We start from the raw sequence: 12,266 nt of genomic DNA on the forward strand, positions 1-12,266 counted from the left end.
AAATTCTCTAAAAACTTTTTTATTTAACTCTTGGCTCTTTATGCGCCTTGAGCACTCTACAGAGTGGATTTGGCTCTTTATAAGTCACATTATTATTATAACATTTCAAGAAGAAAATCTCACCATTTGGCTAAATTTCATTGAAGACTAACATGGTTGATTGACAAATCAATATAGAAAATTTAAGGTGCCCATTTTCTCAGAAAATTAAAAATGATTTTTACCTATAAATCTAATCCAAGCGATCTGTTTATGTGCACTTGTATGAAAAAGTTATCATGACGTATCAAAACCGCATATGAAAGGGCTGCTTGCATGTGTGTCACAAATCTAAAATTTACATATTCCTGTATTATGTCATTTAATGGATTTTCACATACAATGTTTTCATACAATAATTTTAGATGATGTCAGCGTGGACTTTGTGGGTGGGAGTGGGTTAGAGAGGAAGTTCAACCTGACAACAAGTTGGTTTTAATCAAAGCAGAAAGATTAGAAAAAAATATTGGTGAAGGTTTAATCCTTCAAAGAATAACAAAGTATTTAATTTTTTTTAGTATTGGTTTTTGTGATATAAATCGAGTAGCTCTTCCATTTGTCTTCTGATATGAATTCCCCCAAAGTGCCATTTTGTCAAAAAAAAATGAAAGTGATTCCATTTGTCCAATGGCTATATCATCAGACTATTCATACACATTAAAAAATGTGTTTATTCATCATGATCCATTAAAAACCTGGAATTTATGTTTCTACACGATATACGGGGAGCTGCTTGCTTAGGACGTCACACATCAAAAACTTTTTGAACAATTTCATAACTCTTTATTATTTGATGGTTTTTCATCAAACCTTCCATAGTTTTCTTGAATTACATTAAAATCAACTTCTCATCAGGGTGGCCTTAATCTCTGAATATTATTCTTTCCAATTCCATGGGATGCACACGTCCCCATTCCTTTGTAATGCATAGTGATGTCGTATCTGAAGATGGAGGTTTCTGACGACCACGCCCAGCCTGATGGGGTTCTCTTCAAGCTTACGGCAGCATGCTATCATCTGGGACGGTGTGACGTCCAGGTGCCGGGTCAAAGTCGCCAGCTCCAACTCCTCCAAGCAACGAGAGATTAACAGGGCTTCTTCCTTGATATCACTGGGAGAAAAGAACCATGGAAACGGTACATACATTATTATATGTTGTGTAAATGTTTGGACGACGGTGTGGATAGTCATGGAGGTTGATGGTACACCATGTGCGATTCCAAATGGATTAAAGGGGAAGTTCACCCTGACAAAAAGTTTATTGTAAAAGTTGTACAAAAAAATAACAAATATTGGTGAAGGTTTGAGATAAATCCATCAAAGAATTAAAAAGTTATAAGAATTTTAATTATTTGATTTGTGATGTCATATGCGAGCAGCATTCCTACATAGCGGATGGTAAAAAATCAATGAAATGTCATTTTCTCAGAATATTGAAAATGGTTTTTACTTTACCTTTTATATATCAATAGACAAATCATTTTACACCCAGTCATGAAAAGAAAACAAGAATAAGTCATCAGGAACCATGAGGCACCTGTTATGACGTCACAAATCCAAAACTCAACATTCTAATAACTTTCTTTATCTTTATTGGACTTTCCTCAAACCTTCACCAATATTTTTATTTTTATTCAGGGTGAACTTCTCCCTTAAAGAAAAAAGTGGACAGGTAGAACTGAAAGTGTGGAGCATTCTTTTCTGAGATGGTGTAGACCTTGAAAGTTACAGCTATCCACTTTTCTTAGTTCAACTAGGACTCGCACATGATGTATCTTAAACCTTGTTCATGATGATTAATCATGTACTGTTAGTGAAACCCGAAAGAATAAACAGGGATCATCTCACTTGGAGAAGGAGCTGTTTCATAAAAGAAAACGTGAAAATCTGGATTGCTAGTTGCGTCAACCACAACTACTATTTCCAAAATTGAAGATGATCAAGTCTTCTCGGTAAAGGACAAATTCATAATCTTACTATACATTCATAATGATGTTTCATAAAGACATAGGCCCTTAGTCTGAACTGATTTAATTCAAAATGCTGGTTTAACTATGGAAAGCCAATTGTGACGTATTAGAGATTTATATCATCTAATTTGAATCTCAAATCATTAACAAGTGGAATGCCTCTGGCGGTCTCACCTGCATCACGCGATTCAATATAGCAGCAGTGCTGACTTTGAAAACTACTATAACTCTCCAAAGATGTTAAGTGATACTTGATTACTCTTATGTCCAAGTTCCATGAATCAGATCCATAAACTTTCAAAGTTATAATGGTAATTCAACAGATACCCCCCTGATTCGGCCAAAAGTCATTGACCCTAAATGACTTTTGACCTTGGTCTTGTGACGTGAAACTCAGACAGGATGTTCAGTAATACTTGATTAACCTTATGGTCAAGTTGCATAAACTAGGTCCACATACTTTCTAAGTTATGCTGTCATTTCAAAAACTTAACCTTCAGTTAAGATTTGGAGTTGACGCCGCTGCCGTCGGAAAAGCGGCGCCTATAGTCTCACTCTGCTATGCAGGTGAGACAAAAACTGCCTGGAACAATAAATAAGACACTTGTCTCTATCATAACATAAGAACATGGCAAACATAAGAAACGTGCAAACAGATTTCTGACATTTTGGGGTTCCTATTCCCATAATGTTAGCACAAACTAAGCCCATGTTTAAACTGGACTTTAAAGGGCGATGGACAAATTTATATCAGACTGGTGACCTTTTCTTTGCTAAATCAGATTCTAAATCGGTGTGATTTCCATGTACTGAATCTCAAAAATTCTTTTTTTTTTATTTGAATAGAAATAATTTTTTTTAAATGCGTATTAGATTTTAAATGGGCTCTCATTCTGTTAAAACGATGTAACTGATATAGGATATTTGTCTTTCATTGTCTTTTGTTTCTGCACATAGATATATGCGTTACAAAGATTATGAAGACATCACAAATCTTCAATATAATCATAGAGCATCATGACAGTAAAACACAAACACAAGAGGAACCTTTCAAATTCCAGAGAAAAAGCATAAGAAGAATAGGTTACCATGCTGAAAGGTATAAGACAGTAGTTGCAGCAATTATTTCATGAGAAAGTCTTTTAAATCAAGGTTAACATTCAAAATATTATCATACATCTAGATCAGGTACATTAATGTAAACTTATCTTTGTAAAATCATGAAATCTTAGCTCAAAATTGATAATTCTGATGATCACTAACACAGAAAAGCATATGTGGGACAGTGTATTAATATTTCTTTGAAAAATACCTGACATTTGATGGAATTCTGTGCGTACTTTGCTAATTTCTCAGCAATTACGCATTTTCTTCCAGAGTCATTTGGCACATATTTTTTATTCAAACATACAAACACTTCGGTGGTAATTTCATTGGATTCTGTTCAAACTCATTTTGAGATTGCTACAACTGGTATTTATCTTTATAGTCATGCAGAACTTGAAAGCAGCTCTGTGAAATGTCACAGGTAATTGAAAATATTAGTTTTAAAATGATCATATAATTCCTTCAGCTTTAAAAATAGAAACAAGTGGAATGCCTCTGGCCGTCTCACCTGCATCACGCTATTCAACATAGCAGCAGTGCTGACTTTGAAAACTACTATAACTCGTACAAGATGTTCAGTGATACTTGGTTACTCTTATTTCCACGTTTTATGAACTAGACCAATACACTTACAGAGATAGGATGGTAATTCAACAAATACCCCCAATGTGGCCAAAATTCATTGACCTCACATGACCTTTGACCTTGATCATGTGACCTGAAACTTGCACAGGGTATTCAGTGATACTTGATTACTCTTATGTCCAAGTTTCAAAAGTCAGATCAATAAACTTGCAAAGTTATGATGGTAATTCAACAGATACCCCCATTATGGCCAAAGTTCATTGACCTTTGACCTTGGTCATGTGACCTAAAATGCGCACAGGACGTTCAGTGATACTTGATTACTCTTATGTCCAAGTTTTATGAACTAGACCAACATACTTTTAAAGTTATAATGGTAATTTAACAAATACCCCCTAATTCGGCCAAAGTTCATTGACCTTAAATGACCTTTGACCTCAATCATGAGACCTGAAACTTGCACAGGGTGTTCAGTGATCCTTGATTACTATTATGTCCAAGTTTCATGAATCAGATCCAAAAACTTTTAAAGTTTTGATTGTAATTCAACAGATACCCCCAAATCGGCCAAAGTTCATTGACCCTAAATGACCTTTGACCTTGGTCATGTGACGTGAAACTCATGCAGGATGTTTGGTGATACTTGATTAACCTTATGTCCAAGTTTAATGAACTAGGTCCATATATTTTCTAAGTTATGATGACATTTCAAAAACTTAACCTCAGGTTAAGATTTTGATGTTGATTCCCCAACATAGTCTAAGTTCATTGACCCTAAATGACCTTTGACATTGGTCATGTGACGTAAAACTCTACTAGGATGTTCAGTAATACTTGATTGACCTTATGGCTAAGTTTCATGAACTAGGTCCATATACTTTTTAAGTTATGATGTCATTTCATAAACTTAACCTTAGGTTAAGATTTGATGTTGACGCCGCAGCCGCCGTCGCCGTCACCGTCGCTGCCGCCGTCGGAAAAGCGGCGCCTATAGTCTTACTCTGCTACGCAGGTGAGACAAAAATGATTTGATCTCTGGTACTCACCTCATGTGATTGATATGTAATTCCCTTGCAATTTGAGTATTGTCCAATAGATATCTAATGATGCTTGATGCTGATTTATTGCACATGATATGAATGTCCCCATTATGGTCTATATACTGCTGACCTGTACTCCTGCAATGGGGATATAGAATGGCAAATTGATACATAAAATCACTTCATATAACATTAAATTGAAACATATATTTTCAAGTCGTAAAACAGAGTAATCTTTTCGGGAAGGGTAAGGTAGTAATTCCCAGTGCAATTTACAGTTTATATACACAAGGCAAATTACTAGTAAGCAAACTTCATAGGATTCTACATTTTCTTTCCAGCTCACATCTTCACTCAAACTTTAACAAGTCTATACTTTTATATCTTTATTGATATTTTTGTCCTGGATAATTTCTTTTGTCACTATCTTATGTCATTTGGTATGATTGCATATATATTTTATACATCTATTTATTTCATTATGTAACATCATTTTTGAGAAAATGTACATGTAATGAAATTAAAACAAATGTTAACACTGTGGACAATAAAATGAAATTGAAGTGAAAAGATAGGTTAAATGGAAATTGATTCATTTGATTCTAAAAATCCAGTATCCAGTATATTACCCTTCAATGACTATATTGATTCCCTGAGTAAACCCTTCTGGCAAGACGAGGCATTTTTCCTTCTTCTCATCTTTCCTCTTCACAAACTTGTGCTTTTCCATGGTCTCTATTAGCCTTGTGAGGGCAGCATAATGACTGTGTACCGTCATGGTGGATGCTTGTCCCTCCAGAGCTTTGACGGAGCACCCCCCGAGGAGAGTGGACAGGACCTGCTCAGTCGGGGGTATAAATGGAAGGAATTTCCTCTGCTCCGGAAGGCTGGATATAAACTGCAGAGGAAAGATGAAATGCAAAGGAAAAGGAAAGTTTTAAAACCATCATTACTACAGAAGAAAATCAGCATTTGCCTTTGCCTGTCTTGCCTGCAATATGTGATTTTATATAGCAGCAGTTCTGATTACAAAAACAACTAAGATGAACAAATATCTGAGAAAGGGGAAAGAACATTAATTTGATAATAACATGCGAGGTTTTTTAACCTCAAATGACCTTTGACTATAAAGAAACTAGCTATTCATTTGTGAGATATCCAATAACCATCTCATACAAGTTCAATTTAATTAAATCAAATATTTTTTTAGTAATGAATAAAATGGCCTTGACACTGGTGTATAGAGGTGGGGGGCTTGGGGCCGTGGACTCCTAATATTTTCATGGCAGAGAAACAAAATTAGAAAAAAAAAGAAAAAGTGTGAAAGATATTTTATCTCAATATAATGTCAAAAATTATTTTTTTAACAAAATGTTTGCTTGTTCTTAGCTTTATTTTGCCCCAAATGTCATATCAGGGAGGCGTTTCATGAAAGGACTTGTCGGACACTTTATCCAACAAGTACCAGTTTATCCAACAGTTACCATAGGAACAGTACCTCTCAGCCAATAAGAATCAAGGAAAGATATCAGATCTGACAAATTGTCGGATGAAAATATTGATGAAACGCTCCCCTGGTGCCCTCAAAATTTTTTTCTCTCTTGTATGAAAGAGTCATTCTTGCATACTCTCAAATGACAAAGTAACCTACCGAGACCCAATGGTGAGGTACATCTTGACTGCCAAGAACCACATGACCATTGGGTGAGAGTCTGGTCAAATCACCAAGTATAACCGTACAACCTTCAAACAAAATGGAAAGACAATCATAGTTTTAATTGATGATTTTGTATTTCAAATATATGAGAAGAGTAAATTTAATGGGTTACATAATAAAATGCAGCTAAGAATTCAGTTATATTTTCAATTATATGATGGCAATATCTTGGGTGTATTATTGTACCTACTTATGCAAACTACATGAGAATATTTTTTTCTCATGTTGAATACTTCTAATACATTATGATTCTCATCAGAAGTATCATTTGTCTCAAATATGAGTGTATTTCAGGTGACAGTTTAGGTGTTTCTGAGACATGATATGCATTACCATTCTCAAAAACTCCATGCTTATTGTTGTATCATATACGATCTATGTTCATAACAGACTGTCAATCAACACTATCATTACATTCCAACGTAGTTTTTTACTGTCTCGCATACAATACACCTGACATAGAAAGCATACATATCCCCCCCCCCACGCTCATCATTGTACAATGTGCCTCTCTTTCTATAAACTGTACCCCTCTATCCCTTTATTTTTAAAAAAAATTCTCATTCGGCGTGTTTCTATAAAGAATCATTAAAATACGGTTTATTATTCCCGGAATCGGAAAACCATATCACCGTTAAACCAACCTCTATACAGAGCAAATAATCCAATTCACTCACATTGCGAAACACGGCAATACCCACCTCCCAGAGGTAGTTATGAGAAACTGTATTTTGTGTGACACGCTTTATCAATAAAGCGCATTGCGTCTGTTTCAACAGGGAAGTTTTCCAGAATTCTGGATACTTACGCGGGTTTTGTTCTCGAAAGAAATCAGAAATAAGGACTAGATCCATTTCCAATTACATTTCAGGAAAGCTTAATCAAACTTGCATACAACTAAAATCAATATTATCGCTTAACATAATAAGATATTACCTCTAAGGTTTTCCATGGCAGCCCAATGTTGCTGACACAATTCTTTCATTGTCCTCAGGCATGAGAGACATGTTGATGAATCCCACATGCTCTCCCATAATATACCTTCAAGGCCTAACTGACCAATCAGATCTTGTCTCAGTGATGCAATCTCATTCCTGATTGGGTGACTGCTTTCAAGCTTCCGTCTGGCCTCAGCTATGTTGGTCTTCAACCAGTAACTGCAAGAGAATTTTGATAAGAAGGTAAATTGAGTGTAAGTACAAAGGGCAGTAGAAAGGAGAGGACACTGAAAATAAACAAGTTTTTTCACTGCTTTATTCATGATCCATTAGAAATTTAAAATTTATTAAATTTGTAAAAGTAATTTGTAAGTTAACTAAACCTGTAAGCATTTATTATTCCTATCTGCTCTTAAAGCTGAAATTTGATCTGAATGTACTGAAATTTTCATTTTTAACAAGTAGCTGACCAGAAAATTCAAGCATTTAACACATTTCAAAATATGATCAGGGATATAGGAAATGTACTCTCATTAGTCATGAAGTTCAGCTGGGGAATATGGGATAAACTAATTAACTGCTTTCTGAAATAGCCTATTAGGTCATGTGACATGATAAAATATAAAATCCAATCACAAATTGATTCTATGGCAGACAATACAAAAAATAACATTTGATTGGTAATATTGATTAATGTCTTTATGTTGCAGGCATTCACCTGAATTCCATAAACCTTATTCTCAACATAGAGAGAAGGTGGACCATGTACAAAACATACGGGAATGGCAAAAATTCATGGTCAATGAGTTAACGAATGATAAAATATTGAAGAAATTCCTTTTGACAAACCAAATCGCTGCTAATCTTGTTATAAAAGATAAGGTAACTTCCACATAATATTGATAAAAGATGTAGAACTATAGGACCCAAACATGTATCAGGTGTGATACACAAGACAAGCAATAGGCCTACAAACAATCAAGATACCTCAAAGTTATTTCAGGTTTTCCTTGCTTTTGCTGCACATGGTCCTTGGGATTTTTCTTTCCAGTGTATGTATAGTAGGATTGGTGCCATTCTATCGGCCTTGGAAATTCCCCTTCTTTCTCGGCATTCTCTTTCTTGTACTGCTCGATGAGGGCAGTAGACAAGTCACATGACTCTAAGATACTATTCACAGTAGTGCCGACGTCAGAAGACGATAAGCTGATTTTAACACGCTTGAATATCAGGCCTAAAAAAAAGTAAATTACGAAAATGTCAATTCCATTCAAGTAATTCATTCCTGCTAGATAGAGAGTGGCGAATGTTTACACCTTGCCATAGGACACAAGTGCTGTGGTTGGATTCGACATGAGGACATTGGGTGATTTCAAGTTCAGTGTTGACCTTTTGGTGTTGGTGTTCGGTCAATTTTTACACAATTATAACACCAAACATAAAATGAAGATGGTCTTGAAAAGTCACTGACTAGTTGTTGAGATGACAATAGTGTGATCTGGATCAGTTTTACAAACTCTGAATAAGTTTTGGAGCTAGGGAGGGCAATCCAAATTTCAACACTAACACCAACACCGTATTGGAAATCAACCATTGTTGTTCAAAGTCAGAGAATTATTCACTAATCCACAACACCTCATCAACAAATTTCCCAATGTTGAATCACATGTCTTGTTCTTCAGTCCACACACTACTTTGAGGTAAAAATCGAGCTACATGTTGCCTTCCACATGTATTTTACATACAAATTACCATTGAATCTTGTTGGCCTGCAATAAAAAGTTTTCCATAACAATCAATTTTCCTTGTCCAAGGCCAAGTGATAAAATGCAAAAACTGCAATGGTCAGATGAGACATATGGTTTACAATCATTTGTGGAGCGTTGTGGCCCAGTGGATTAGTCTTCGGACTCTGAAACAGAGGGTCGTGGGTTCGAACCCCAGCCATGGCGTAAAAATGGCAGAGGTAAAAATGGCAGAGGTAAAAATGGCAGAGGTAATAATGGCAGAGGTAATAATGGCAGAGGTAAAAATGGCAGAGGTAAAAATGGCAGAGGTAAAAGTGGCAGAGGTATATGGCAGAGGTAATAATGGCAGAGGTAAAAATGGCAGAGGTAAAAATGGCAGAGGTAAAAATGGCAGAGGTAATAATGGCAGAGGTAATAATGGCAGAGGTAAAAATGGCAAAGGTAATAATGGCAGAGGTAAATAATGGCAGAGGCAAAAATGGCAGAGGTAAAAATGGCAGAGGTAAAATGGCAGACGTAATAATGGCAGAGGTAAAAATGGCAGAGGTAATGGCAGAGGTAAAAATGGCAGAGGTAATAATGGCAGAGGTAAAAATGGCAGAGGTAATAATGGGAGAGGTAATCCAGGGGGGATGGCCAGTCATGCGTGACCAAAAAATGCGTTTAAAAAAGGTGTTGTTTTTTTTTCAATTTTAGACGCAGGCCGCGCGAGCACTCGTTAGGGATATCGAAAACACCGATTTTAAACAAAAAGGGCGGTTTAGAAAGATTGGTCAATCACGGGGTCATTCTTTAGGGGTCATATTCTGGCGAAACTTGTTTAGGGGGTAATCTGGCACACAGAGAAAAACATTGTGTTGGGGGTGTCTGGAAATAATTTGGTCACGCATGTGTACAGCAATTGATATTACTCCCCCGGGAGGTATTAATGGTAGAGGTAAAATGATGGAGTTAAAACTGGCAGAGGTAAAGATGGCAGAGGCAAAGATGACAGAGGTAAAGATCATGACATGCTGCATCAACAAGGAAAAGACAGTTGGACTCCTATCGACGAAATGAGTATTATGAACTGATTAGATATTATTTGAATTTTTCTCATCATTTTAGGTCAATACTTTATCGTGGATATGATTAAACTAAATCATTTTCATCCCAAAATGATTTCAATAAGTGAGTGATGAAAGGATTTATCTTGGCCAGTTCATAAGGTAGAACAGCACTTCATCACATACCAAACGGATTTTAATGTAAACAACAATGTGCGCTACCATTAACACACTAAATTTGACAAGTTCGGGATTTCTTCGAACCACTTGCATAACTTGATAACAGAAAAATAACAAAACGTTCTGTAATAAAATTAATTTTCCCATTTCAACATCATAATGGATCCGAATAGATGTTGATATCATACGTATATAGATTACGGTAAATGTATAATGATAGCAATTAGTGATAATTTTTTCAGAGCAATATCCTCATTGCAGCTTGTCCAAGTGAATGTCAGGTTCCTTAACTAGTTTCTATGGTAACGGTTACCGGATGAATTTGGAAATGTGTAGCGAATCGGGGATTTAAATTTATAGGCGTTTCTCAGGTACTATTCTATCGATATTTTTTGAAGGGGAAGTTCACCCTCAAATGAGGTTACAGCCCGATAGACCGCGGGTCCGATAGACCGCGGGTCCGTTAGACCGCGGGTCCGATAGTCCGCGGGTCCGTTAGACCGCGGGTCCGATAGACCGCGGGTCCGATAGACCGCGGGCCCGATAGACCGCGGGTCCGATAGTCCGCGGTGTGTGTAAAATTATGATCAGGACAACATAGTGAAATCCATGTCATCAAGAGGTCAAAAGGTCATTGATACAAGTCCATGGGGTTCTATAACAATGACCTACAGGACAAATCGCCCCCTGACATCTACTTCAAGGAAAATATTATCTCCATATTTTTATCGTCGGGGACTGTTACACCCCCCCCCCCCCCCCCCGGAAATATGCCCTCTAGACGCCATACGGAGCCTCTAAAATGCCATCGACTTGACGACATGGCGAGATACTTTATCTTGCCATGTCGACTAAATAAGCTTATTATGTCCGCATGGCGAGATACGTTATCCTGCCAAGTCAGTCCACTTATAAAACGTTATATGTCAACATGGCAAGATATTGTATCTTGCCAAGTTGACTTAAATAATACATGTCAACATGGCGGTATATCGGGATTCTTGCCGGGACTTGTACACTTCATATCTCGCCATGTGGACATATCGACTTGACAAGATAGAATATATCGCTATGTCGAAATAATAAGCTTATTAATTACTTTAATAGGCGGCGGAAGCGGGGGGGGGGGGCTTACGATCCCCCCTAAATTTGAGGTGGGAGGACGATCCCCCCTAAATTTTTAGTCTTTTCTACGTCCCCCCCCCCTAAATATTATTGAGGTAGACCACCCTAGAATATTTTTGCCCCCCCCTAATTTTGGTTGATAACCTTCTTTTTTTTCTTGTCAAAATATTTTGGTGGTCCCTCCTAAAATTTTGGTTGATTTGCTTGTCAATTTTTTACCTGTGTCCATCACAAAATCTCAGGTGGATCCCCCTAAATGTTTTGCCTTCGGCCGCCAATGATTAATTAAGACATGGTAAGATAAAGTACCACGCCATGTCGTCACGTTAAGGCATTTTCACAATTATTATTTTCATAATTATCTGGGGTAATTGTCTGGAGAGTAAATTTCCGGGGGGGGGGGTAACAGTCCCCGGCGGTAAAAAATATGGGTTAATATTTTCCTTGAAGTAGTTGTCAGGGGGTGATTGCCCTAATTGGGTTATTGTTATAGAACCCAGGCGGATCCGGGATTTCAAGGGGAGGGAGTGGGAGCATGAGTATTATGAGTATTAATAATGCGAGCGCAAAGCGCGAGCAAAAAAAAATATACGTTTTAAAGTGGTACCTGTTAAGGACTGCTTGCTCTTAGCCATGAAGGCGTCACATATTTCAACAATCAAAAAATGCGAGCGCGAAGCGCGAGCTGAACATTTTTGAACTTTTTTAAAGAAAGAATGGAAAATTTCAATCAGTTTTTGTAATCGTGAACAGGATAGCTATGTAATTTAA

The 12,266-nt window shown here is 36.9% G+C and overlaps 1 protein-coding gene across 1 annotated transcript; it reads right to left on the reverse strand.

Moving 5' to 3' along the window:
• Window positions 1-35: 35 nt before the first annotated feature.
• Window positions 36-8,727, reverse strand: LOC121407506 (T-cell activation inhibitor, mitochondrial-like). Its single transcript, XM_041598632.1, has 6 exons — window positions 8,384-8,727; window positions 7,395-7,615; window positions 6,393-6,484; window positions 5,371-5,639; window positions 4,748-4,879; window positions 36-1,150 (listed from the first exon to the last, which is right to left on the reverse strand). The coding sequence occupies exons 1-6, from the start codon at window positions 8,677-8,679 to the stop codon at window positions 916-918; spliced, it is 1,245 nt and encodes a 414-aa protein (XP_041454566.1). The 5' UTR covers window positions 8,680-8,727; the 3' UTR covers window positions 36-915.
• Window positions 8,728-12,266: the final 3,539 nt, after the last annotated feature.

Source organism: Lytechinus variegatus, chromosome 2 (genome assembly GCF_018143015.1).
Source record: "Lytechinus variegatus isolate NC3 chromosome 2, Lvar_3.0, whole genome shotgun sequence".
Taxonomy (NCBI): Eukaryota; Metazoa; Echinodermata; class Echinoidea; order Temnopleuroida; family Toxopneustidae; genus Lytechinus; species Lytechinus variegatus.